The sequence below is a fragment of the Zymoseptoria tritici genome, chromosome 4, assembly GCF_000219625.1.
Source record: "Zymoseptoria tritici IPO323 chromosome 4, whole genome shotgun sequence".
Taxonomy (NCBI): Eukaryota; Fungi; Ascomycota; class Dothideomycetes; order Mycosphaerellales; family Mycosphaerellaceae; genus Zymoseptoria; species Zymoseptoria tritici.
Genome location: NC_018215.1, coordinates 1,771,093 through 1,797,573, shown reverse-complemented (window position 1 = coordinate 1,797,573; position 26,481 = coordinate 1,771,093). Strand labels below are relative to the sequence as shown.

Genomic DNA, 26,481 nt, shown 5'->3' with positions numbered 1-26,481 from the left:
ATCATTATCATCACTCGTCATGCCCGAACGCCCTCCACCCCATTTCCACCCTCAGAAACAAATCCCCACGGGCACCTCATCCAATGTCCTTGTCCTTACCAAAACCTCCATTCTCTTCCCATCCTCATTCACGCTCCTCGCCTCCTCCGTCACGGACACAAGCTTGCCATGCTCCTCCCTCTTCTCCCCCGCCTCACCCAAACTCAACGTCAAATGCAGTCCTCCTTCCTCCACCGGCGTGATGACATCCTCATCCTCCACCCCAAGCATCGTGCTCGATCCCAACCCTTCACTTGATGCAATTCCATCTTGCGATCTGCTACTCGCTGCGGAAGTCTGGGACACCGACCTCGACAACTCCACCGCACCACTCGCCCCTACCATCGGACCGAAATTATGCGCCTTGTAACTCGGCGGACTGAGCGTCCACTCCTCGTACGCCGCCTTCTTCGCATTGAAGCGCACCCGCCGGCCGGCACAGATGGTCACCTCTGAAGCGCGGGGCGAGTCAGCGAGCAGCACGGGCATGCAGCGCTTGATGTGGCGTGCGATTTGCTGGGGTGAGCGAAGTTGGGGTGGGTGCCATTTTTGACAGGCGTCGAAATTAGTGGAGGGGGTCTCGTAGATCATTTCGACGGAGAAGGTGGAGGAGGTTGTTGTGGCGGTCGTTGAACGGGCTGCGGCGGGTCGAAGGGTTGGTGGAGCGAGTGTTGATGATGGAGCGGGGAGATCTTCGCGAATCATGGAGAGGTCGAAATCTTCATCCTCGATGATGGGAGTGGCAGGAGGTAGGATCGCTTCGAGAGATGGCGTGGGAGTCGACTCGGCTGCGAGACCTGGATACATTGTCCGGATGAGTCGTTCTTGTTCTGCAATCACGGCAGGATCGGTGAGGTCGTGGTCGGTGTTCGCAGCTTGCCGCTGTCTTCTCCTTCTTCTCGGCACTGTGCACGGCCGAGGAATACTGCGATCATCAATCGGTTGTGAAATGTCAATCGCAGCCCCAATCGTGTGGACAAGGGTGTAAATTGCCTCCTCCTCCGAATCAGCGATCAAAATCTGATCGATCTCAGCGCGCAGGCGGAGAACGCTCTGAGGAACTGCCTCGAAAAGATGAGGATCTTTTTGCCACGCTCTCCGTCGCGCAGCCGTCGGGATCAGCTTTGCGAATCGATTTTGCGGGACGAGGATATCATGCTCGACATCCGTCGCCAGACCGACCTCAGCGTGCTGCAGAGTGTATGACCAGAGCAATTGGCCTGCACGGCCGTCCCTCACTCGGTAGAAGTTAATCATCGTTCCGCGAATGACCATATACACCTCCCTCCAACCCGCTTCAGATGTCCGCGTGGAGGTGTTGGTGAACTCGAAGTTGATCAGGATCTTCTTCTCCAACAATACCGAGCACGAATATCCTGGTAGTCGCTCCCTGGGCGTCCGCTGCAGGATTGCTCGTGGCGCAATCTTCGAGGCGATAGCATACGATGGCGGCGCATCGTCGGACACCGTGCATGATGTTTGGTATGCGTTGTAGTAGCTCGTCGGTCGTCGAGCATGCCGTGCTGGGCGCGGTTCTGCAGCGGCAATTTGTGCTTGAGGTGTTGTCTCCTCGACATTGGGAAGCAGTAGGTTGTTCGCAATGTCCCGCCCAATCCTAGTCTCCATCATATCCGTGGGAACCCGGAAATATCCACCCTCGGTGTTGAGGCGGATCGTCCTTGATCGCTCTCCAGCTTCAAGTCTTGCCATGTTGAGAGGCGAAAGAGTCGTCTACAACAAGTCCAAGCAGGTACTTCAATCAAGATGTTGTACGAAGAACTCTTCCCCACAATTCAGAAAGTCCCAAAATCGCGCTCCGTGTTCCACAGCAGGATGCAGTGCGTCGTAGAACCGGAGATCAGGCCACACGTCGTGGTCGATTATGGTAACATCGGGAAGATGGCCGAGAAATTCAATGGTATATCGGTGAATACTGCGAGATGCGATCTTTGTCGTTGATCGGTGTGGTGTCGTCGCTGCTTTCGAGCAAGTCGTTCAATCGCAATGCAAAGCGAAGCTTCCCTCGTTGCTTCTCTTCGGAGCTCGCGTGCGGAGGACTGGAGGAGGCGAAGACGGGTATAGTTGTTCTTGCTTTTAACGGAACAATTGTCGCTGGTATCTCTTTTTCGTTTCGCTTGTTCCGTAGACGACTCTTCCAATCGAGCCAGTTAACAAAAGAGAACACAAAAGAGAGAGAAGGCAAAAAGTCTCGAGCAAGACTATCTTGGTGCTTGGAAGTCACAAGCCCACCGACCGCGGCCCCGCAGCACAAGACACGAGCCCAGGCACGTGGCAGGGTCTCCTCGCTTCTGACTGACGATCCAGAACCGAGCCCTTTCTGTCAGGTGCCAAACGGTCAAGGTAGATCCAGATCGCGGGGAGAAGCACAAGACGCCAAGGAGAGGAGCAGTGTGGCCAGAGAGGGAGGAGAAGAGGCTCGGCGTTCGACGGTGCAGTCCTTTGGCGGCTCCGCTTGTGGTGAATCGATTCGGGGCTGCACGCTTCACACGAGGTGAATGCGGAACAGCAGCAGGCGAACAAACAGATCAGAAGCTTCTGAACAATCGTCGTGAGCGACGGCTACGACCCAATGCCATGTGCATCGCCCTTCTATACCCCTCTGGCCATGACCTCCCGCTGCCATCTAGTTCTATCCCGGTCATCTTGTTCACCTGCACAGCCTGCACTGCCTTTCCGCAGTGTTCCGGCATTATTTACCGCCCTGTACTGTAAGGTAGTTCTGTCGAGCGTGGGTTCGGCGTTTCCAAACGAGGGGGAAGCATGAAAAGTCTAGACGTGCGCCACCTTTTGCCCTCCACTTGGACCACTTTCAGATCTGGCCCCTCCCCTGCTGTTTTGCCGAGAAGCACGCGAGCGGAACAAACCACCTCTCTCCCTATCGCTTTGATCCGAGCATCATCAGTCAAGTTCATCGCGCTTTCAGCTCAGGTCGTGGTCGCTGGGGGAGAGTTTGACTCGCTGAATAGCTGGCGTGCATCGCTTCCATGGGTAGGCTCGCTATCAATGACACGTGCTGCTCTTCGTCTGCGAAGCTACCTTAGTATGCCCTGGACTTCGTGCTGGGATGCGACGATCGCGCGCGCGCTCGCGCGCAGACTTCGTTCACATCGTAGATTTGGAACACTCTCCATGAGTTGAGCGTGTTCATTGAACAGTATCGTCATCCTTCGCCTCCGCAAAGGCCATTCTACGCCCTTGCGATATCTCACAAATCCTCCTCCGTCGCGGGTATATTCCATTTCTCCATTTTCCCATCCATACCCAGGAGATATCGGCGGCCCTCAAAGGTCCCACGTCCATCTCATATCCTCCCATTTCCCATCCAAAAACTCCTCGCTGTTCGTGAAGGCATCAACATGTATATACACCCGTTCATCACCCACATCCCGATTTCATCTCTCCATCATCCCCGCCGAAGTAGTCGACTCATTCGACGTCTCATTATGCAACGACGAAATCGACCCCTGTGTTCTCCTCCGCCGTTGCTTCCCCTCGCCTTCCAGTCGTTGCGCGAGGACTTCCCTCAGTACCGGGTCGTCTTTGTCTTTGTCCTCGTGGTGGACGCGGACATGCCTAATATCAAAAGTCAGCTCCTACTCAATGACCTTGTGTACCCACTAAGGGTGTGCTCACCGCTGTAAATTGTCCGGCCGCGGATACCGATGTTCGCGATCCGGACAATACGGACATATGTATCCGGGACTGCTGTGTACGAGTCCATGGCGAATCATTTCGTTCTTTCGCTTGAAGCCCTTGCCGCCTTCGCTGCGTGGACAGCCTTTGACGGGACAGTAGTGTGCGCGGACTTGGCTGTGGACGTTGCGGTGGGAGCTGCGAGAAACGTTAGTCTTGAAGTCACCTTTGCGATCCGTGGTCTGGGTGTCGTACGTCAGGAGATATTGCGTCTGGAAAGGCGCGGCGTTGCAACCAGGGTGGTCGCATCGATACATATCGTAGGTGGCCATTGTCATGCCGGGAGGTGGTGGTAGGATTGGTCGAGGGAGAGCTTCGCCGGGGCCGGCGTGATCGATTGGTGTCGTATGTGAGGTGCTGTAGCCATCGGTGCTTGTACTCGAATGCGGATGACCATGGCTCTCGCCGGATGATGAGACGGAGGGCATCGAGTGCATGGCCGTGAGGAATGGCGGAGGTTTGCTGTTGATGCTGGTGGATCTCCTACGGCCTTGAAAGTAGGAGGAGCCGGAGAATTGTGCGTGTGGAGAAGGGTATTGTTGCATGTCGCCGCCAATGGTGCTGGTTGGTGACCGGCTGTAGCTGGATTGATATCCAGATGGTGTGGTATGTGAACTGGCGGCGTGAAAGTTGGGAGGGAGGAATTGAGGTCCAGGTTGTTGAGTCATCGCCGGATTGATAGGATGGCTGTGCTGATGCGATGCTCGTGGATCTTGCTGCATGGCCGCCTCGGCCAGATCTGTTAGGTGCCGGATAGATGGTAGACTCGGCGCTTGAGGCAGCATCGGCGGAACTTCTCTTCTTGGTGATACTTGGACCGCTGGTAATGTATCCACTGTGCCTTGATCTGTTGATTGCATGTGCTTGCTAAGTGTGGGTGAATTCGCCATGGAGTCTCTAGGTGCTGATGCCGACGGCTCTCTCATGGGCAGAGGATCTATATGCAGAGATGCTCTAGACTTTGGATCCGATGGAGGCATCGATGGGTCACCCTGGCCGTCCTGCGCAGAATCAACTCTCTCGGGCTCTTTAGGATCTGACGGCAGGTGTGCATCTCTGTCGCTTGCTTGTACTGCAGCAGCTGCGGTCGCTTCAAGCAAGGATGGTCCAATGTTGTCCAGCTTCAACTGATCTGCACTGATAGCGGTCGCCCCATTCCCCCCATCGACCAGGCCGGACATGGCCGAATCGGACATTGCGCGATCAAACCCGCCAAACGAGTCGCCGGATTGTAGGGCTGGTAGAAGCACTCGCAGTCCTGGGTCGTTCTTCGGAACCACGCTCACTGGTGGGAGGTATTGCTCGTCGTCAATCTCTGGTGCAAGTCGTGTCTTCACAATTGAAAGTGGTGACGTCTCTCGATAGATTGGTTCGTGCTCGTCGAAATATACTGACATCCGCGAGTTGAGGATTGAGACCCAACCTGACTCGCTGATGTCTGAGGCAGAATGGCACCGGCCAGGAGTTGATGAACGGGCGGGGAGCTACCTTCAGACGCTCGATGATTTGGAAGCAACGTCGCGCTCAGCAGACGGCTCCAGTATCTGAACAGGCCGGGAGTAGATGTAATGTACTCGATCTCGACCTGCAGCGCGATCAGCAAGAGCACGAAGTTGGACATGGCGATAAAGGCAAAGGTTTCGCAGATCGGGCAGGGACAACGTCTTGAGGCATCTTTCTTCCATCAACATCGGACGGGAGGTGCCTCTGGACATGGCCATTCAGTGCGCCGTCGAGGTGCAACTTTCACGGCGGCAGCGCCGCGGGTTCATGCGCGACCAACCGCGCGATGCCGAGGAACAGGCTTGCGAAACATGATGCAAAAAGTGAAAGCTGAAGACGTTTCAGACATACCGAAGCATTTCAGACGGCCGCACCGGTGACGGTGGGGGCCGCAGTGGGCGGAGAAGTGTGGTCGAAGCGGACGAGGGAGAGGCGCGCGCTGAGGATGAGAAACCGAGGTGGGAGTGGGATGGGTGAGGCTCTGCGGCAGTCTCAGAGTCGAATTAGTGGAGGTGCAGGCCCGCCTCGTGGAGTGGTGTGATGATTGTCTTGGGATCAGGCCGGACGAGGATGACAAGACAAGGCTGAGAAGGTCGATAAGGCAGATGCTGGCGATGGGCTGATGATCGAGATGAGATTTGGAGTCGAGTCGGGGTGGAGTAGTTGGATGACACTCATCAGAGCCAGCAAGCAGGGAAAGTGGGTTGGGTAGGTACCTTAGATGGTAGGGCTATGCGAGAGGCCAGCGTTCGGTGCATTGACGACGGAGCTGGGCAGGATTTCTGGGAGAAGCGATCAAAGAGGAGCTTCCCAGCGATCGACATGGACATCTAGCCATCGCGTTCTAGACCCCGAGAGAGCTGACAGAGCCTCAAATACACCCATGATCTCATCCCCGTCTTTCCACGCGCCGACTGGGATGGCATGGACAACGACGCGCGATGCCTGTTCTCTCATTCTGCGCAAGACCAGGGCATCCCATTCGCTCTCTTGTCCATCCCACGCGCAAGAAGAGTGCAACATTCGAAGAGCCCAGCGAGTTGCGCAAGGCCACGTGCATGCCCCCGGAAATGACCTCGGGATCGACACCGCACTGCCTCTGTTCGGTATATGCGTTTGGACGCCTCATCTCATTTTCCTTCATGATGTCACCATCACTTCATTTCAGCCTCAGGCGAAGGAGAACAGCCACACGATGGGTGCCTCAGTCAGCAGTGAAACAGCGTGAAGAACATTGGTATCCTCATCGACATCATCATCAGAACGAATGCTGCAGCGTGGTCGCCGATACCAGGGAATCCTGCTTGACACGCCTGTACGCACACGAATCTATCCCGTCCGCCTGTCGTTTTATCGGACCGCCATGAACAGCTCCAAGCGAAAGGCGCCACCCAGCCAGGAGAAACAGCCAACAAAGCGCGCAAAGGTCGAAGTTCCAGAGTATCACTTGACGCCGTCTATCAAGAACGAGGATGGCTCTATACAGTGGCCCGCTCCGCAAGCTCAAATAGGAAGAGCAAGAGAGATTATTCTGCAGAGGTATGTCCATGACATTGATCATCGTGTGAGAGTGCCATCGGCTTCAGGACCGAATGCATATCATCGGATACCGCCGACTTGTGAGCATGTGTTCTGACGGCAACGCAGTGCCAAATCGGACGGAAATGTCCTCATTGTACCGGACAAAGATGCAGGTAATGCGGTGTATGAACTATCTCTCAGAAACACGCATACTAATAACACTCGAAGACGGCCTGTCCGCCGGCGCCATACTGCGACATACTCTGATTCTACTTGGACTATCGAAAGAACGAATACATGTCCATCTGCTATCGAAAGGAACCAACATTCATAGCGAAGATGAGCGGCAGAAGATGGCTTCATGTTCGCCGGCATTCGTCTTTGTGGTTGACCAGGGAAGTCGATCTGGTCCGAGCATCATAGACAGCCCTCATACTGGACTGATCGTCGACCACCATCATGCAACGGAACAGGACTTTCCAACTGAGTCGGAGCATGTGAGTTGTGCAGTGCCATAACTTATCCAAACATACTGACATCCCCTCCCTCCAGGTCACAGCATGTCTCTCCCCACCCGTGGCAACCTCCGCTCTCCTCACCTACCACCTTTGTGAACCTCTACACCCCGATGTAGCCTCAACAACAGACTGGCTCTGCGTCGTCGGCACTCACGGCGATCTCGGCAACACACTGAAATGGGAGCCTCCGTTTCCGGACATGAAACCCACGATGAAAAAGTATTCGAAAAAGACGCTCAACGACGTGGTCTCCCTCATCAATGCGCCTCGAAGAACAGCCACCTTCGACGTCAGGTCTGCCTGGGATGCACTCTGCGAAACCGCAGAGCCGGCGAGTGTGCTAAAGAATCCTAGATTATTGGCAGCCCGGGCGGAGGTCAATGCGGAGGTTGAGCGAGTGACACATACCGCGCCGAAGTTCTCGCCCGATGGGAAGATTGCTGTGTTCAGGATCAAAAGTCAGGCGCAAGGTATACTCACCTCGTCTCCACCATCCACCAGAGCAGACCTAGCTAACGCACGAACGAACAGTCCACCCCGTTATCGCCACACGCTGGGCAGGCCACCTCCAAAGCAAAGCCCTCGAAATCGTCCTCGTGGCGAACGAAGACTATACCGAAGGCAAAGTGCACTTCTCCTGTCGCATACCCCGGTGTGCGCGGAGTCGCGACCCGCCGGTGAATATCATCGAAAGTCTGAAAGCTTACGCACGACTACCGGAAGTCGGAATCGCCGATGACGAAGGCGGCACAGAGGGCGTCAAACTCGAACACGACGGAACTGCAGACCTGGGAGCTGCGCCGAAGATCCCACTCCTTGAACGTCTGGGCGATAACTTCGCCCGAGGCCACGTCCAGGCTTCGGGCGGGATTGTGGAGAAGGAGGACTTCGAGGACTTGATGCGTCGTATGCAGATTGGCGTCAAGGTCGCGAAGACGACGGGAGAGAAAGATGCGAGTTCAGCGAAGGGAAAGGGGAAGGCGATTGATGGTGGGCAGAAGAACACGTTGTTGGGATATTTTGGGAAGAAGGCTGCGGCAAAGTCTTGAAGAGAGCGAGTTTTCGTGGTTGAGTCTTGAATCTGCGAGCGTCCGAGACGCTCGTCACTTAATGGAAAATACTCGTCGTTGAGTTCTGATCTTGGGCCTTGCGGCTCGAGAAGCTTGTGTTCTCGGACTTTGGATTTGTCGCAAATCCGGGTTACACAACATCACGTCGCTCTTCCCACCGAAACTCCCTACTTCCTCTCGGAGCGAGTTTCAGTTGCAATCCTCGGTTCATGCAAGCGCTCACTACAACGCTTTTATATACAGTCACTGCACCGCCTCTGATGCTTAGTAGAATGTGGCGCGTTAGGGTTGCAGCTCGAATAAAGTTTCACGCGAACCATGCTACGGCTGACCATCGGTAAGAGTTGTTACTTCTTCCATCACCACCCATGCATGTGAAAAACACAGACTCTTGAGCTCGACCAGCTTCATCCTGGCCTCCCATGCACAGATAATAACAGTCACTCTCCACCCGGCCACAGGCCACAGAACAAGATGAGCACCTCACGGGACAAAACCAATCATGACCGCCGCTCGGATGACGGCGGAACAGAGTCTTCGCCCAGCAAGACTCATTCTGGGGAATCGAATGGCAACAACAATAACGACACGAGTGACGACGCAAACGACGCCAAGAAGCCGAATCAGTTGAAGCAACTATGGACCAAAGCAGGCTTGGACGCGAGCACCCTCATCTTGATGCTAAAGGGCTCCCTACCGCCCACAATCGCCATCGCAATGTATCAATCCCCCGCCGTGGCAGCGGAATTCACGACGCTGGGATACTTGGTCGCCATCGCGGCGACACTGGGAATGTGTGAGTTGCGGAATATAGTCGATTCACCCAAGGTCTTTGCGCTGATTCGTCATGTAAAGGTATCCTCCCAAGAGGCATGTTCGTGCAAACGATGATGCTAAACGTCGTTTCAATCTGCGTCGCGGCAGCTGTGTGTCTGTTCTCGCTGTGGTGCGGGATCCGGGCGAGGACCAACACGACGCCTGCGGGAGCTCCGCCGACGGGATATAATTCTTCGGCGTCGGCGGTGTTGGCGATTTTTCTGATTGTGCAGACGTTTTTGGTTAATACGCTGCGAGCCGCAAGACCGTGAGTTCTACTGTGCTCGAGATAGTGAGGAGTGCTGACGATTTTTGCAGGCAATTTCAGTTTCCCGTGATCTTGTATAGTATTTTTGCCATCGTCTCCACGACTTACGGGACTCAGTTTCCCACCATGGCTTATGCGGAGTCGTTCATGAGAAGGCTTCTCATCGCATTCCTTTCGGGTTTCGGAATCGCAACGGGAGTCAGCTTGTTCGTCTTCCCCATCAGCTCGCGGATGGTGGTCTTCAAGGAGATGGCGGGCTATCTGAACGGTCTCAGTGGTCTGCTGAAAGCCCAAGGAGCCTATCTGCAGAGCTTGGAGGACTTCGATCCGCATGTTGCTGGCAGGGAACAGCGGGCGGTGAAGAAGGGAAAGAAGTCCAAGGGCGCTGATGACGAGCCAGTGACTTTGATGACGCCTGAAGGTCGCAAGCTGAAGGGAAGTCTGGAGAAGTTGTACGGTCTCTACACCAAGATCCCGACAGACATTGGCTTCGCTAAGCGGGAGGTTGCGATTGGTAAGCTGGAACCGAAGGATATTTCGGGCATGTGGAAACTGATGCGCGCGGTCATGACACCGATCGGGGGCTTGAATGCCGTGATCGACATCCTTCAGCGACGAGCGGAGGCGGTCAACGGCGACCACCCAGACGAGGAGACTCAACGGCGGAAACTGGACGATCTCCACCATTTGATGAAGTCACTCCACGAACCCTTCGCCATGATGAGTTCCAGCATTGGCGAGGCATTCCAGCATGTTTTGCTCACGTTCGAGTTGACGAAGCCTCCCAAGAAGAAGAAGAGCCAAGATGAGGAGAGCTCAGGCAACGAAGCTGCACCTGGAACACCAGGTTTCGCAGAAGCGTTCAAGGCCAAGATCGATCTCTTCTACGAGAACAAGAAACAAGGAGCTCGAGACTGGTGTACCACCCACAACATCAACATGGCCAATGACTTCTCCGATGCATCGTTCATCCAGCCGGGCGACATTCGATCCATGGACGAACGCGAGACCAATCAACGACAGCTCTTCTTCGCGTTGTACGTCGAGTATCTCCTCCACCGCGCTGGGCTGGCCGCGTTAGATCTCGTTCTTTACGCCGATGAGAGGAAACATGCCGGTACGTTGAAGAAGACTAAGCTCATCATTCCGAGAGCGAAGACGCTCAGGAAATGGGTGCGAGCGGCGTTCGGGAAGGAAGACAAGTCGGACGATGATCAGTATACTGCGGACATGGACTCTTCTGGTTCGAGACTCCTTGACTTGGGACAATCGTATGGGAAGAGGAAGGACCCGGAACATATGCCGCCGAGGAACTGGAGGGAGAGGATTGGTGAGATGATAAGATTGATTCCGAGGGGCTTCCGCAGTGATGCGTCGAGTTTCGGGTTTCGTGTGACGTGGGCTACGATGAGTGTTGCGATTATTTGTTTCTTGGAGGCGACGCAGAGCTTCTTCTTGAAGCATCGATTGCTTTGGGCTATGGTGAGACCATTGTTTTCGTATTGTTTCGAGAAATTGCTAATGAGTTTGCAGATCATGGTCCCGATCTCGATGACTCGGACGGCTGGACAGTCAACCTGGAGTGTACGTGGTCCTCTGCTGACGATGTCTCCACACACATGCTGACGGTCTCTAGTTCGCTCTTCGAATCATCGGCACAGCCATCGCAATGGTCGCTTCCTATGTCATATGTAAGCTCCTCTCAGCTCACTCCTCTGCACAAGCACCACTAATCTTACATCCATCGCACAGGGTACATCGTCGACGGCAAGACCGCTGGAGTCATCGTCTTCCTCTGGCTCTGGCTCTTCTGCGCCTTCTACTTCCTGCTCAAATTTCCGAAGCTCATCATCGTGGGCCTCATCTCCGCCATCACTGCCATCCTGGTCGTCGGCTACGAACTGCAAGTCAAACAAGTCGGCGTCGCCATCTCCGAGTCTAACGGCCAGCCCGCCTACGAGACCTATGTCCTCGCTCCCTACCGCCTCGCCACCGTCTGCGGCGGTCTCGCAGTAGCCTACATCTGGACAATCTTCCCCTATCCCATCTCCGAATCCACCGAACTCCGTAAAGACCTCGGCGCCGCCATCTACCTCCTCGCAAATCTCTACTCCGTCGTCCACGAGACCGTCACCTCCCGCATCCAACGCATCGACGGCGATGAAGACACAAAAGGCACCCGCGCCTACCACCTCGAACAAGCCCGGAGGAAAGTCTTCACAAAACTCCTCTCCTTACTCACCACTCTCCGCCAAAACTCGGCGTTCTCCAAATTCCAACTCCGCGTCGGCGGCCGCTTTCCTCAAGAAGAATACGAAGGCCTCATCGGCTGCGTCGAGCGCGTGCTGCAGTACACCGCTCTCATCAGCTACGCTTCGGGAACCTTCTCCACCTCCGCCGCGGACTCGGAGTGGTCGGTCGACTTCCGAAAACTGCTGCAGTCCGTCGACGCGACCTCGCATCAGTTCACCAGCCTCCTGTCGCTGCTATCTTCCAGCCTGGCGCACGCGAGACCCCTGCCGCCGTACCTGGAAGTCCCGCAGCATCGGCGATACGTGCGGAGTCTGGAGAAGATTGATCACGACATTTTGAGCGTGAGCCATATTGCGGAGCCGGAGTATTCGGCTTTTGCGGTCATTCAGATTTGTGCGCAGTGTATTAATGATGATGTGGTCAAGATGACGAGGTATGTTGTGACGTTGTTGGTTGTTCGCTTCCGTGGACGGGTTGCTGATGGATTTGTTACAGGCATGTCAAATTTCTCGTCGGCGAGATTGACTTCTCGTTCCACGTTGTCAGCACGAGCTCGGATAGTAGCGATGGCTCGTCGACGAGTTCCAAGGGTGAATACGAGAAGAAAGCTTACAGAGATTAAAAAGTTATCCGAATCGAGGATCGCACACGTCGGATTCGCTCTTTATACCTACTGTTCTACGAAAGGTCTGAACAAAACGCAATCGCACACCGTTACGTTTCACTGGGTCCGATGTGACTAAAAAGACAAGAACGTACAATACTACGGATTCCCAACTGTACCGGTGTTAGTGAGGGTTTACAAGCTGTATCATCGGATGGGTAAAGGGCCCTTGGGGTGCAATATCCCACCCTTGAGGGGGTGTCCCATGTCCATACAGTCAAATCGCAGCGCCGGTGGTGATTCACGCCATTGCAAGGATATTGCCATGGGTTTGGTCTTGCCCGTGCGTCGTGAAGACAAGGAATGAAGGGATATACCAGGTGGAAAACAAGGGATATGCCTGGTTCGGAGGGGCCGTCCGGACGACCTTTCAGCGCTTGCAAGCCTTTTGACATGCTCTAGAGCCGTACACCACAGGCACCTTGGATTCACTGGTGAGGTGACTGTAACTGTATTGATGGCTGGCGGTGCGGCCATGGCTTGTAGAATCCTCATGACTGCTCTCGCATCCTCTCGTTTCATTTCTTACCGCTGTTTCTTGTTCTATCGCTGCTGCCATTCTTTTGCTTTGCATACACGCTCCTTTCCTCGCACTCCAACGATATGTTTTTATTGCGCATTGACCTTTCGGTCTCTTTGCTCTTAGCATCGACAATCACCACGGTTTCTGGATCTCCACAAATCCTGCGCGAGGCGGACAATGTTGCTCGGTCTTCTGGTCAGGAGCTTCGAGCACGAACATCATTGAACAAAGGCTTGGATGTCCCTATCGCACCTCATTCACTCCCTCTCAAAAGGCTCGATACCAACGACTACGCTGGAGTCAATGCGGCCTCGCTCCGGAGGAGATCCACTCCCAACACTGGCAATGCTGCATCACCACTCTACGCTCTCGGTCCGAGGCGCGGGTTTGCTATCGACATTCAAGTCGGACAGGACACCTATCCTGTGTTTCTCGATACCGGAAGCTCCAACGCTTGGCTACCTAGTCCTGATTTCAAGTGCATTGATTTTGATTACAAGACCGTACTGTATGCATTCTTGATGCCCACGGACTTGATTTGCATTCTATAAACACTACTGATCTCAACATAGGACACAAGATGCTTGCGGCTTCGCCAAAACACTTCCTTCGGACTACACTTTCAGCGGCGGAGAGATCAATGACACACTCCTGGGAATGTCCTATAACGATGGAGAGATGGTCACAGGACGTGCAGGCTATGAAACAATTACCGTTGCTGGTGTGACTGTCCCACGTGTTGTACTTGGGCTTGCTGAAAATGCCACATACTACGGCGATGGTTACACCTGCGGCTTGATGGGACTTTCGTGGCCATTGCACGGCGCCATGTATTCTGCGACCACGAGCGACACTGTCTTGTTCAAGCCATTCATCTTCGAAGCGATCGATCAAGGGTTGATTGCCCCGATGTTTTCACATGTGCTGGATGTGCACAACGACTACACCGGGCCGAACGCGGGACAATTGACATTGGGAGGCAAGCCGGCCGATGTCGAATCTGGAGATTTCGTCGAGGCGCCACTTCTTCTCGTCACGGATACTCCATTGACAGCTCCGCCGCTGCCGCTCCCAATTGACAAAACCACCTCCCTGACCGAGGCGGAGCTGAATTACATTGGCTACATCATCCGCGTCGACGGATACAACATCGTTCCGCCTACAGGAGGAGAACCGCACTACGTTTCCTACGCGGACGATACCGAGTCCAGCAAGCATGTTCTTGCCCAGCCCTCTCATATCGAGATTGATAGTGGTAATCCGTTCGCCAACATCCCAGACAATGTCGTGAATGCTACCGCTGCACTATTCGATCCTCCGGCCCGATGGGATGATGAAGCCCATGGATGGGTAGCTGATTGTGATGCCGCCGTGCCCTCCATTGCCCTTCGGATCGACGGGGTCGACTTGTGGTTCGAGAAGAAAGCGCTGCTGAGCGAGCCGATTTCGTCGAAGTCGGGCCCGGACTACTGTTATCTGGGGGTGCAAGGCGACAACGGAAGTGGTCTTGCCTCCGCAGGAGTCCCTTGGTTGCAAGGCCTTGTTACAGTCTACGACATCGGCAATAAGAGGATGTTGTTTGCGCAGAGGACTCGGGGATCTGAGGATTCTTAAGGGCTGCTGCCTCTGCGACTCCAGAGAAGAGCCGAGTACCGCACTGGTCAGGAAGGAGTCGCAACCTCTTGGTATCTTGCAATGCCTCCGTGTGTGGGAGCTCTGACATGTTCATTCTATTCAAAGTGTTATCACATTCTGTAAAGCAAATATAATGGGATCTATCGCCTTTGTTCTCCATATCGAACTCGGGGCTTCGTTTTCATAAATCCTTGCTGCTGAAGGGTACGTGGGAACAGAAGCTCACAGTGCGATTGAAATCAGGCCTCGTTGTGTACAGAGGATGAGTATGAACACTGGATGCAGGATGCAGGAAGCGATCAGCGCGCCCGAACCGATGTGCGGTGAAGATACAAAGTCATAGTTCTGGTACGAACGGGCAGAAGGGAGTCTCTATATATGACCTTTGGCCATGCAGAGCACATGAGTCCATCTCGCAAGTTGGGTCTGCGACGGTGGCTCTCTTCACACGACGGTTCATGCATAACACATGAGTTCATCAATGCAGCTTCAAACCCGTCAGAGACCCTACCAAAACAAGTTGATGTTTGTTGGTGCCTGAGGTGTGAGAAAGGAACGTGCTTAGTCATGGCTTCATGAAAGTCCGGGGTACCTTATACCTTTCGTTTCTTCCACTGACCTCGTAAGAGAGATCAATCTCCACCGGCGCTGCTACTTGACTGTACCAGCGTTCAGTCGTGGAAGAAACTTAGCGGCTGGAATCCATGTGTTGTCTGATTCCACTCATCACGATGGCTCATCGAACCTGGACAGCTGCTCCAGACTAACATTTCGAAGCAGAAGGCCCTGCTCACACTACGCGGCGCCTGCGACCGGAGCGCCAGGCTGATCTTTGGTTTACGGTTACCTCATTTCGCGGTGAGCCAGGGACTACACTTTGAGCAAGACGAATCCGTGGGAATCACACGTCGAGGCCAAGGATTCGGCATGAACACCAAATTGCCAAAGCGGTAGTCGCAGGAGAAGCCGTGAAGAAAAGTGCTGTTGAATCCAACACTACTCTCAAGCCACCACCCACCGCAAAGGCTTCTTTTCATCGTCGACATGGCTTGCCGAAGTCATTGGGTGCTCAGATAGGTGCGCATCATCTCAAGACTCACGCCACCCTCCCCAGTCAGCATCCAGGATCGAACCATCACCTGGGAAATGAGGTCTTGAACACTTTTCTAGTGGCAGCACCTCTAGCAGCCAATACGGCTTCTTTCTGGAATTGGCTAGAAGCGGTGCTCACCTCTACAGCCTGCATTTCTAGAGCATGATCTAGTGTCCGCTCCTCGCAATACTTCCGCACCAATCTGTACTGGGAAACTTGTCGGTTGCCGCTCCGACCAGGGGTCTTCATGGGTTTCTCATGGTCGGCGCTAATCCTCGTATGCACGTGTAGGATTGCATGGGCCCCTACAAAGCATATTTACGTCCCGGGCGAATGCGAGCTGTTGGGATGGGGCTAAGATGAACGATAATTCTACTTCTCCCTGGTAAGCGGATTCAGATCGACTTTAGATGCGGCCCCGTCCCCGTTGGAGGTCTTTCCATCTGTCATTCGCTTTCAATATCACCCGGACGATGCACAACCTCTTCTCCCACAGCTCGCTCAGCGCGCTGACGCTCCTTGCCACACTCGTTTCTGCCTCAAGCTCTCTCGAAGATGTTTCTCAGCCCGAAAGGGCCCGTCGCGGTCTCCTTGATTTCGAAATCGACATAGACCTCAACACCCGACTGATCGCCGAGCTTGGAATTGCCATCACCGGAAACGTGCTGCCACTCACCTCTTCGGGCATCACTCTCGATGTCGGATTTGGAAGAGGAGGACATGGACTTGTGGAAAACGTCAATGCGGGCAGGAGCTACGCCATTACTATCAATATCGATGGTTCCGACTACGATGTCATTCTAGACACTGCCAGTTCCGATCTGTGGCTAACCAAGCACGATTTCGTGTGCGAAGATGTGAATGGTACGGTGATGTAAGTACGGATGCGTTGCGCGACTTTGCCGGCGATCTACTGACGTCTTTGACCATGCAGTGAGCAGAAGGAATGCTACATTGGGTAATTCTCATGTGATACAATGCTGCGACTGGGTACCTACTAACGCTGGATTTCATACAGCCCTGGTCCGCCTGGATTCTCTGAAGGGAGCATAGATGATCAGATCTTCAACATAGGCTATGCCGATGGAGAGTTTGCTTCTGGTGGATACGGCTTCGGCACTGTCTCGTATGGCGGAGTCACAGTACCCAAACAGCAATATGCTCTGGTCGATACACTCCATTGGTTCGGGGATGGGTTCACATCTGGTCTCATTGGTATGTTTGCAAGGACAACGACAGGATGCCGACCTAATGTAGAACCTCTAGGCTTTGGTTTCCCGAGCATCACAGCAGGAGTCTATAAAGACCCGAAAAGCCACAACCACACGTGAGTCGAGCTGCCATCCTCCTTCGCACCTAAGCCGCACTAACCACGGTTCTAAACACAGCTCTCCTATGTATAACCCCTGGATATTCTCAGCGATCGAGAATGGCGATGTCGTTCCAGGACAGTTCACAATCGGGCTCTACCGTCGCGGCAAAAACGACACAAACGGTTCTCCTGGCGGCTTCTTATCTCTAGGAGGAACTCCGGCACCAGCCAATCTTCCGTACACTGGCGTGTGGGCCTCGACTCCAATCATCCAGTCTCAATTTCCACACTACAACATTAGCCCAAGGTACTCCACCTACGACTTTCAAGTCGATGGATTCACGGTGAACGGTGAATTCATGCAGTGGGTAGCACCCATTCAGAACGATACCGGCCTCACAGCACCTTCGAAGTTGGACATTGGAACTACCCTTACCTATCTGCACTCGAAGGTCGTTGATGCCATTGCTCAGGCTTTCGATCCTGTACCTGATCGCTACCCGGAAGTGTTTAACCAGTATTATCCGTTTTGCAATTCCACTGTCCCAGAGGTCTCCTTTCGCATTGGCGGACAAGACTTTGCAGTCAACCCTCGCGATGTCCTAATCGGGGATGCTGAGAGCAATGTTTCCAACGGATTCTGTACCTTGGGCTTCTGGAGTCGGCCTGCTGAGCAGGAGGCGGATGGCTATCTCCCCTCCGGACCGCTTTTCGGCGCCAATTTCATGAGGAACGTCGTGGCGGTGCATGACGTTGAGCGCTACCAACTCACTTTTGGGGGGGTTCACTGGGATTGATGTGTGTCGTCTGCTGTGAGACAGGCAGCAACGGGCCGATCGTACGGCCATTTTTGGCATGGCCATTCATTTGATTTCTTGAACGTTCGCTTTATAATTTTCCAGCCGGTATGGACGGCGAATTCAACAGCACAGGGCTGACTTCGGTGGACAACTACCTTTCCAAATACAATGTTCACTGAATTTGGGCGACAATTATGTATACATTGCCCTTTATCAAGAGCTCTACGTAGAAGAGAAGAGTCCTATGAGCCCACCTTATATCTTATATGCACCTCAAGACGACTCAGCGAATCCCATGCCTCAGGCATAAAGCGACCTTGCTGTCTCTCGTGTGATATGATGACTTGCCCGCTTGCCAGTGAGCCGGAACATACCTATAGAGAGACTCGGCTGCAGTAGAATCCTTGAGATATGTGAGCAGTCATGGAATCGTTTCGAATGTCTCTTGCGATCGTGTTTATCGGCGTACGCTACCCGATATAGCTTAGCTGCAGCCGCTAGGCTCATTCCTTCCCTGTCGCTTTCAGCTTCAAGCCATTCTTCGCTCTCTCTTCTCTTTACACCAGATTGTGCAAAGAAGAAAAGTTGAATATGCAGCCAAGACGCTCTTTGCGGAAACCTTGACAGCGAAAAGACCTCAAGGTCCACGGAGACAAAGCACTCCAATCTTGCTGTCGAACAGCCATCATGGTACCCGTGGCGTGGAAGACAAAGAATACGCTTCAAGTCTTCGTGTAGTCATTCAACGGCGCAGAGAACCCTGCTGAGAGATTTCTCGCAGGCGTGGCTGTGTAAGCAAGGCTTCGTCGTGTAAAAGACACTCAGCGGCAGTACGTGGCGAAAATGGAGGCACAGTACGACGAGGGATTGAGAAGCATTCGCGATGTGGACGAACAGGACAAAGAGGCACGCGTTGTCGGAAGCCATTTCCATGGAGAGCGCGAGAGCAAGGACGTGGTAGCCTGGGTCAACGTCGGTTCTTGGTGTCCGTCGGGAAGGAAAGTCGCCCAGACGTTCAAATCGGCGACCCGAGCAGTAGTACTTCCAAGCTCTGCGGCCCTCGATTGCACGATTTCGATGAGGACCGGAGCAGCGGCTCGCCCGAGACGATCGTCGACTCCGCTTGGATCTTGAATGGCGGATACAGCGTGCATTTACACCCCGTCGGGATTGGGCCATTGCATCTTCTGCAAGCTATTGCTAGTCGTGTGAATGCTTTGGAAGAAGGCTTCTCGGGCAAGATAAAGGTATAAAGGGGCACGTTTCATCTTCTTTACCACTGGCAAATCAGCCCAACTCAAGCTCGAAGGTCAATCTGCCCTTTCCTTGTCCAACATTTGGCACACGCAACAGCCATGCGGTCTACGACGGTATGGCAAGACCGTTCTTCAAATCAGTCTGATCACCAGCTGACGAAATCAGTATCTACTTGCTATCGCAAGTCTGCTAGCCATCCCGATGTTTGCAGTTGCTCAGAAGGGGCCGTGCGGCAATGGTGTGAGTCTTTGCCAGATCGGACCAAATCAAAGGTGTCCCATAGGCTGGTAAGTCTCTGAAGGGTGCAAGGCTTGCGGCGCCTGAGACTGTCTCGGCCTGTTGCAAGTCGCAGTCTGTATCGCTGCTTTGTCCAAACATCGCTGACCCTTATGCCCTCTGATGTTTAGCATCAAGAGAGCCAATTGTCCCACTACAACTAGGACCTCCACTGTCACCTCCACGATCACCTCCACTGTGTCCAAGACGTCTATCACGACCCGGCTTTCGACTTCTTCCTTCACATCGACCATCACCATCACCGCGACACCAACTTACGCAGCGGCCCCAGACCCTTCCGGCACAAACCCCGCCGTATCCGCCATCCTTCCCGGAGCGTGCATTTTCCAGCAACCATACGTCAATCTATTCACCTTCGTGGACGACAACTGCGGAAACGGCACAATTCGCGACCTCCAGTTGGACGGGTTCGGCAATCGCGAGGTCCGCAACGGATTGAATCAGTATCCCAACAAGCTCCAGAAAGTGTCCACGCAAAGCGGATACTACGGAACAGCCTGCATCAACATCGACCCAAGGTATGCCCAGTCGATGTACTGGACCGTCGATGCGCTGCCGCTCTTGGCGAAGAACTGCAGGATGGTGATGTTCGTCGAAAGCGATTGCGGTACAAGTATCGACACGTTCGCTCTGTCGACGGTCAATACCTGCAATCCTGCGACGGTGATCGCTTGGAGGTCTGCTCGTGTGGAATGCGACGGATTGTTGTAGGATGTGACAGACGAAAGCAAGGAAGCCAGGCGACTTGTCGGAATCCATGTCAGGCGTGTATCTCGAAGACAATTTGGGAATGACTGAGAGGGTCAGAGGAGGGCAATAAGCAACCGGGCTTTTTGATGTCTGTTTCTGTAGTGCACGCCGCCTGCGTACAAAGAATAGCAGTATATGCAGATTCATGATGAGCAACTCCAAAAAGGTCACGAGTCGATACATGTTTGCAGGTCAATTAGCAGTGACAGTGCGCTGTAGCAAGAGCTACCCACGAATGTCCCAGATAGGCAGCAGCAGACTTGGGCATGGGCGTATCTCTCAGTCCGTCAGATGCTAACGACAGAGGCGGTCGCTGACACTCATGATCACCAAGCTCTATCGATGAACGGCCTCGAGTACCATCTTGCTCGACCTCACGCCCGCCACCACGTCAAAGACCCCCGAATATCTACCGCATCCTCATCGAGACCAGACGATCTCCTCAAGAACCAGATCGACTGAGAAGGCGTCCAGCGCCGCGCTTCAACAATATGGTTGTACGGCTTGTCCTCCCATCTGGCGCATCCACTTCTACGATCTAATCCACCTTCTTCTCCTACAGCTCGGTCGCCTAGCCCACTACACCTTCGACGCAGTCCTCATCTCCGCTTTCCTCGCCGGCGTCAAGCGCTCCACCGGACTCACGTAGGTCCTCCCTCTGCCCTATCACCTCTTATACACCGCAACTCGGCGCCTCCGATTCTCCCCACTTCTCTCGACCCACGAGCAGTACTTGAGGCTACAGAGAAATATGATCTGACCATTCTAACAACTTAGTCCCAGCCTGAAACCCGACCAGTTTTCCGAGTCGCCGAGCATAAAGAAGTGGGTGGAGAACTACCTGTGGGTTGGCGAGACGATCATGGATCAGAGCGTTGCGCTCATGGGGGCGAGTTCCTACTTTGAGAGGAGGAGATGAGTGAGGATGCGGAGGGAATGGTATGGTTGAGAGCGGACGTCAGAGGAAGGGATGTGGTCACGCGACCTGAATCTGGGCAGGAAGACATAACGAATGGGTATCTGGTCACATTTCCGGCGTTTCGAGGCGAAAGCGAAGGGCTGCTGGGACACTTCTGCGAGGCGCATGGGACATATTGTGAAATCGTGTACCGAGCAGGATTTCGGGAACCATGGCACTTCATTTCTCCGTTGCATCTCCTTCGGGGCGCCTCGTGGATCGCGTTTCAAGGATAAATCGCGTAGGATCGAAATTGGTTGCATGAGAACTGTTCGCATTTGACATTTGCTACGCCGAGCTAGTAACAGGCAGATCTCGCAGGACTACCTCGAGACCACGCCCTGCCCAAAAGGCCTTTTTCTGACCAACGCCATTCAGATGCAGTCGCTGCCGGACGGTATCATACCATGCCCATCTCCCAGCTCCTTCATCGATCCCTCAAATCAGACATCCAGACGCTTAGAACTTGTTGAACTGCTTGACCTGCTTGCCAGTTCGGGGAAGCACGCGCAGAACGTTGAAGCGGACCTGCATTATGAATTAGTATACATGTCCACCACCAGGGGTTCTCGATATTCGTACAGTCTTGCTCAATGGCCGGCACTGGCCAACGGTGACTTGGTCGCCATCCTCAACACGGAAAGCAGGGCTGACGTGTGCAGCGAGGTTCTTGTGGCGCTTCTCGTAACGGGAGTACTTGGGGACGAAGTGGAGGTACTCGCGGCGGATGACGAGGGTGCGGTGCATCTTGGTGGACACGACGGTGCCGGTGAGGATACGACCACGGATGGAGATGAGGCCGGTGAAGGGGCACTTCTTGTCTGCGCGCGAAATTGTAAGCCCATGTCCATCATGCTTCTTCCTGTCCCATTCCAAGCGTGCGCATCGTCCATTCCCTCCTCAAAGACCATCCCATTCATCCTCCATCCGACTGACAGCACTTACCGATGTAAGAGCCCTCAATGGCAGTCTTGGGCGTCCTGAATCCAAGACCAACGTCCTTGTAGTATCTCCGTCCTCCTTTGCCGACTTTTGACTTGCCGCCGGTCTTCTTGCCGTTCAAGAAGATGTGAGGCTGCTTCTGGAAAGCGCGCTCGCTCTGAACTGTCAATTCGGTGGCCATGACTGCGGTAGTCGTCTGTCGATCGTCGAATTGGCGGTGGGGTTGGAGTGTTTGTGCGGTGCTTCGAGCGCTGGGACGTCGAAGTTCTCGGCGGCTTTGAAGTTCTTAGTGTGGACAATTCGAAGCCTTGGCATGTGGTGTGGCCAGAAAACGAAGAAGGAGAGTCCCACCAGTTTGGAACATGCAGCTGGAGAGGCAGCTTGAACATCACTTTGGACTTTGCGATTGAGATCGAATTCTATCACACCAACAGTCAACATGCTGTCCTCCTATGCGACCCGGTTTCTGGCGAAACGCCCCCTCACAACCACATCAAGACCATACGTCTCATTCCGACCTTCCCTCAACGCGACACAACCGACGACACGATCAATAAGCAGCATATCTTCTGCCAGCAATGCGCTCCAACGAATACGGCAGGCCACTTTGGCGGATAGTCTGAAGGCATTACGACTTGATGGGACGACAGCATCACAAGCCCTTGCGGCACATCAAATCCGAGGCATGAAAGTGCGGAGCAGTGTCAAGAAGCTATGCGACGGATGCAAGAGTGTAAGGAGAAAAGGCGGCAAATATGTGTACATCATCTGCAGCAAGAATCCGAAGCACAAGCAAAGGTATGGCGAAGTTTGATGCAGGATATCTGAGCCACATCCTAACAGAACTGTAGGCAAGGATGAACACATTTGGATTGCACTGTATACTGTGACGAGCATGCAGCATGGGCACTGGCGTATTGGAATGGGAACAGGGATTTGTTTGGAAGAGTCGAGCAACATGGATGCACGGGAAGCGGAAGGTCACACGCGAGACCACTCCCGCGACGAGGCTCGAAGCAGAATTGAAACGAGTGCACTCGCATGGAGCATTGATCCACCATACGAGACTGAAGTGAATCAATGTGAGAGTCGACGGTTCACCAGCAAAGCTGGATGTCATATTTCACATATGCAAAATCCGTTGGAACTTTCGCTAACATCTGATGCCTCGACTGTCGTTTGCCAAACTTCACCATCCGGCGACGCCGGCCTCGCACTTGCCACCGACACAACAGCAACGTCAACATCTCAGCTGGGTAGCGTATGTTCGTGCATAGCATACAGCTTACGCGCCTCGAAACGACTTCATCGGCATTACGGTGTTTCGACCTATAAAGACGGTCTCGTGTTAAACAGCGATTGGGTCCAGATTGGCTCGGCATAAGATCGCACAATGAGCGGTAGAGCAGTCCGCCAAGTCCGCGAGGTGCAGAAAGAGATCCCGAAGGTTGCGAAGCAAATACTTACTGGTGACTTTACCCACACGCATTTTTTTGGCCTGGGGACCCGTCCTGCTAATGTCGTCGACCCGGGTTTGTGGCAACCCGCGTTCGATGAGCGTAAAGTCTCAGTGGACCGTCTCGTAACACTTATTTACGGACGCCCGGATGCTTCGGACATCCGCATTGCAGAGGACTTGACCGCGGAGTCCTATCCTCAATTAGCTGGGATTGGAACGCGCGTGCTTTCTACGACCTGCCCGACAAGCACAGGATGAAGACCAAACACAATCACGACGAGGCCACGATCAGCTTACAAAGAAGTGATCGCGGCCGACCCTTCGACGATCGTTCCCCCTAATCAGACCGAAGCTACTATCTTGGAGGCCAAAACCACGTCAGCGACAGATCATGCCTCAAATCCTCTCGGCAAGGCTGTAATCGGCGAACAGGAAGCTTCAGCAATTTCCAACGGGGACCTGGATCACGGCTCTTCCATCACTCACCAATCACGTCGAATCCGGTCTGCAGGCAGCTGCCGCACGATTGGGGTCGACGGAGCACTCAATTACTCCAGATCTGGACTTCATACTCGACAAGTATGAGGAGATTCAACAGATGCTGGCTTCAAGTCTGGTCGAGGCCAAAGCCAAGCGCGCTCGTGATGATGACGGTGAGAGCCGCGATGCGAAGCGACAACGGCACCCTTCTCTGCAGCCCGCGGAAGACCGCACAATGTCAGACCATTGTCTCGCTCCACCGCCGTAGTCCGCGGCATCAGAACGACAGATTGGAGAATTCGCTCCCCCAGAGATGAGGGCGTTTGATGAGATTTCCACAGATCCTGAGCCTGCCGAGTCGTTGAGGTCCGGGAAGAACGCAACGCTCGCCGCACAACCAGCCGGCCACTTCTCACGATCTTCACACGCAGCACCAATCCTCAAGGCGCCTTTCACAACACTAGGGATACGGTTCCAATTATGAATCAGATCTCTGGTACTCAAAGGCATCGAGATCGTGGCATTGACGGATCTCACGACTGTCGAGGAAGTCTTCGCAGCCCTGCAGAAAAGCCTGGGCCGTCCATTCGAAGGCAAGGAGATCCTCAGCTTTTTTGTCAGTATTCCAGATGAAGAGGAGCCCTTTCGCATCGATAAGGGTGACACAGACGACGGCGGCTGGGAAGCGGTGCTCTGTGTGGTGAAGGAGGGAAACTTGACCAAGTTGAGCGGAGTTGTGGAAGCGGAGCATTGAAGTCGGTAGGAGAGATCAAAGCAAAGACGAATAGCCTGCAAGATGTGAGCTGGACGCATGAAAGACGGTGAAGTCGGGACAGCGATGAGCGAGGGATGACCCGTGTTAGTGTGGGTGCTCGGAGCATGCGCTAGGTGAACACATCTTAATCAGCTTTTGGCGATACAGCTTTTCTCCGCACATGCACATGGACAACGTTCTGGAAGGTGATTCGAGCGACAATACACTGATGCGAGTTGAATGCAGAGCTATCGTCCAGTCATGAGCATCGGATTGTCAGCGTCCAACCTTTCCCGGACGGTACCCGTCGATTGTCTTCCATCGCTGTCCTCCACCTTCATCCCGTCATTCGAGATCGCGCTGTCTCCCGAGATGGGGCATCCAAAGCTCGGAGACCTGCGGCTCTTCCGCGCACGTTCGCCTTTAACTGCAGTCTGCTCCGTACTTGCCCAGCCTGGTGTTTGGGTCTTTCCAGTCGGGAGTGCAGTGATGAGATTTCCTGCACGGAACGTCCTTTGAAACGGAGTTTGTCAGCCAATGACCCTGGATGCAGAGATCTTCGAGATTGGCACGTACGCTGCCGCAATCGTAGATGCCCCTGTCTCCTTTTCTGCCGATGCAACGACCCTCCGGGTGTTCTTCCGACATGACTTCGCAGATCTGGAGGATGTTAGCCGAAACTAAGGAGACCTGATGGCATGAGCAAGACTTACAAATTCCGCCATGGCCGCCGAGGTCATGAAGAGAATGATGGAGAGCTTGAAGATCTGCATGGTCGATGTTCTTGCTGTCGCTCCTTTGATTCATGGACGTTTCCGAATGTTGAGAAGAAGGAGAAGGAAGAAATGGGAGAAGCGTCAGGTTATGTACCTCGTATGCTGAGAGTGGGTGTCCATGCTTGAGGAGCGCGGTTGGTACTCGAGACGGACAAGACGGAAAAGTGCCAGGTCTATACGAGGTATCATCAGATCAAGGTGTGCTCAAATGAAGATCATCCCGGCCAGGGCATGGATGGCTCATATATGCGGCGTGGGAGTAAAAGGCTGATCATACTCGGACCGCCAGTCTGACGAGTAGAAGGACGAAGCCAAAATCTGACACGAGTGACACGAACGTGTACCTCGTGTACGAAGGAAATGTGATGTCTAGGGGGAATGATAAATACAGGGAACGCGATGGCTAAATATCGGACTCGACACATGCGAACATGGCTCGATTTTCTCAGAAATAGCTGCATGTTGAAGAGCGGTGTCGATTGTGTAGTCTGGCAGATTTCTAAGTTGTATGTCTGTCGGGAACTTGTTCAAACAGATAAGTCGCAGAGTCGAAAAATTCCGGGCAGAATCCCACGTCTTTTGCCGATCTCAAAGATCTTTGAAAATTCGCCACACTACCTTAGCGAGGGTATAGGGTCGATTTTAGCCGAGCAATATCGGAAAGGTATCGGAAGGTTTTCGTATGCAGCTGAGTTTCTAACTCGGACTTAATCTAGCATTTGAAAAACTTGCTGCAAGTACAGGCTTGCTGCAGAATCTGTTTTACTGCAGAATCTGTTTTGCTGCAGAATCTGTTTTGCTGCAGAACAGGCTGTGGTTATAATTACCCCGCATACTCGAGTAAGTGCGCCCCTCTGTCCAGGCGGCAGCGCGCATAGTCACATCGACACGCACAGGCATTTCACGTTAAGCCACTCGATAGGGTAAAATCGTCGGTTTCGAATGTTTGCCCTACTTAGATTTCAAATGTGCTGCTATCTCGTTATATAAATCCAAGTCTGTCGTTTAGGCTTCGCCTAGCTTATTAGGGTCTAGGCATTTATACCGATATTCTGCCGCTATTTTGCAGTAAAATCGAG

The 26,481-nt window shown here is 53.6% G+C and overlaps 10 protein-coding genes across 10 annotated transcripts; 6 read left to right on the top strand and 4 right to left on the bottom strand.

Annotated features, from left to right (window-relative positions):
• Positions 1 to 51: 51 nt before the first annotated feature.
• On the bottom strand, positions 52 to 2,001 carry MYCGRDRAFT_71265 (uncharacterized protein; the record flags this gene model as incomplete). Its single annotated transcript, XM_003852995.1, has 2 exons — positions 52 to 555; positions 637 to 2,001. The coding sequence occupies 2 exons, from the start codon at positions 1,747 to 1,749 to the stop codon at positions 52 to 54; spliced, it is 1,617 nt and encodes a 538-aa protein (XP_003853043.1).
• Positions 2,002 to 3,452: 1,451 nt separating this feature from the next.
• On the bottom strand, positions 3,453 to 5,374 carry MYCGRDRAFT_92648 (uncharacterized protein; the record flags this gene model as incomplete). The annotated part of the gene is made up of 3 exons (XM_003852994.1): positions 3,453 to 3,633; positions 3,694 to 5,143; positions 5,242 to 5,374. The coding sequence occupies 3 exons, from the start codon at positions 5,372 to 5,374 to the stop codon at positions 3,453 to 3,455; spliced, it is 1,764 nt and encodes a 587-aa protein (XP_003853042.1).
• Positions 5,375 to 6,619: 1,245 nt separating this feature from the next.
• Positions 6,620 to 8,344, top strand: MYCGRDRAFT_109168 (uncharacterized protein; the record flags this gene model as incomplete). The annotated part of the gene is made up of 5 exons (XM_003853320.1): positions 6,620 to 6,795; positions 6,904 to 6,950; positions 7,006 to 7,274; positions 7,330 to 7,765; positions 7,827 to 8,344. The coding sequence occupies 5 exons, from the start codon at positions 6,620 to 6,622 to the stop codon at positions 8,342 to 8,344; spliced, it is 1,446 nt and encodes a 481-aa protein (XP_003853368.1).
• Positions 8,345 to 8,728: 384 nt separating this feature from the next.
• MYCGRDRAFT_71261 (uncharacterized protein) lies at positions 8,729 to 12,324 on the top strand (the record flags this gene model as incomplete). Its single annotated transcript, XM_003853321.1, has 7 exons — positions 8,729 to 9,161; positions 9,221 to 9,449; positions 9,500 to 10,931; positions 10,983 to 11,033; positions 11,086 to 11,140; positions 11,202 to 12,135; positions 12,198 to 12,324. 7 exons carry the CDS (start codon positions 8,840 to 8,842, stop codon positions 12,322 to 12,324), a joined length of 3,150 nt encoding a protein of 1,049 aa, XP_003853369.1.
• Positions 12,325 to 12,969: 645 nt separating this feature from the next.
• MYCGRDRAFT_92645 (uncharacterized protein) lies at positions 12,970 to 14,503 on the top strand (the record flags this gene model as incomplete). Its single annotated transcript, XM_003853322.1, has 2 exons — positions 12,970 to 13,397; positions 13,462 to 14,503. 2 exons carry the CDS (start codon positions 12,970 to 12,972, stop codon positions 14,501 to 14,503), a joined length of 1,470 nt encoding a protein of 489 aa, XP_003853370.1.
• Positions 14,504 to 15,976: 1,473 nt separating this feature from the next.
• MYCGRDRAFT_92644 (aspartic protease) lies at positions 15,977 to 17,726 on the top strand (the record flags this gene model as incomplete). Its single annotated transcript, XM_003853323.1, has 5 exons — positions 15,977 to 16,002; positions 16,114 to 16,491; positions 16,636 to 16,832; positions 16,884 to 16,944; positions 17,006 to 17,726. The coding sequence occupies 5 exons, from the start codon at positions 15,977 to 15,979 to the stop codon at positions 17,724 to 17,726; spliced, it is 1,383 nt and encodes a 460-aa protein (XP_003853371.1).
• Positions 17,727 to 20,592: 2,866 nt separating this feature from the next.
• On the top strand, positions 20,593 to 20,952 carry MYCGRDRAFT_40412 (uncharacterized protein; the record flags this gene model as incomplete). Its single annotated transcript, XM_003853324.1, has 2 exons — positions 20,593 to 20,678; positions 20,817 to 20,952. Coding segments are annotated over 2 exons (222 nt in total), but the record flags the coding sequence as incomplete, so codon positions are not given.
• Positions 20,953 to 21,419: 467 nt separating this feature from the next.
• Positions 21,420 to 22,154, bottom strand: MYCGRDRAFT_80478 (40S ribosomal protein S11; the record flags this gene model as incomplete). The annotated part of the gene is given in 4 exon segments (XM_003852993.1): positions 21,420 to 21,519; positions 21,574 to 21,812; positions 21,937 to 22,032; positions 22,048 to 22,154. The coding sequence occupies 4 exon segments, from the start codon at positions 22,112 to 22,114 to the stop codon at positions 21,451 to 21,453; spliced, it is 471 nt and encodes a 156-aa protein (XP_003853041.1).
• A 218-nt stretch (positions 22,155 to 22,372) lies between these two features.
• MYCGRDRAFT_92641 (uncharacterized protein) lies at positions 22,373 to 24,626 on the top strand (the record flags this gene model as incomplete). Its single annotated transcript, XM_003853325.1, has 4 exons — positions 22,373 to 22,666; positions 22,835 to 23,015; positions 23,950 to 24,045; positions 24,379 to 24,626. The coding sequence occupies 4 exons, from the start codon at positions 22,373 to 22,375 to the stop codon at positions 24,624 to 24,626; spliced, it is 819 nt and encodes a 272-aa protein (XP_003853373.1).
• A 248-nt stretch (positions 24,627 to 24,874) lies between these two features.
• Positions 24,875 to 25,399, bottom strand: MYCGRDRAFT_92640 (uncharacterized protein; the record flags this gene model as incomplete). Its single annotated transcript, XM_003852992.1, has 3 exons — positions 24,875 to 25,093; positions 25,203 to 25,286; positions 25,340 to 25,399. The coding sequence occupies 3 exons, from the start codon at positions 25,397 to 25,399 to the stop codon at positions 24,875 to 24,877; spliced, it is 363 nt and encodes a 120-aa protein (XP_003853040.1).
• Between the last annotated feature and the right edge of the window lie 1,082 nt (positions 25,400 to 26,481).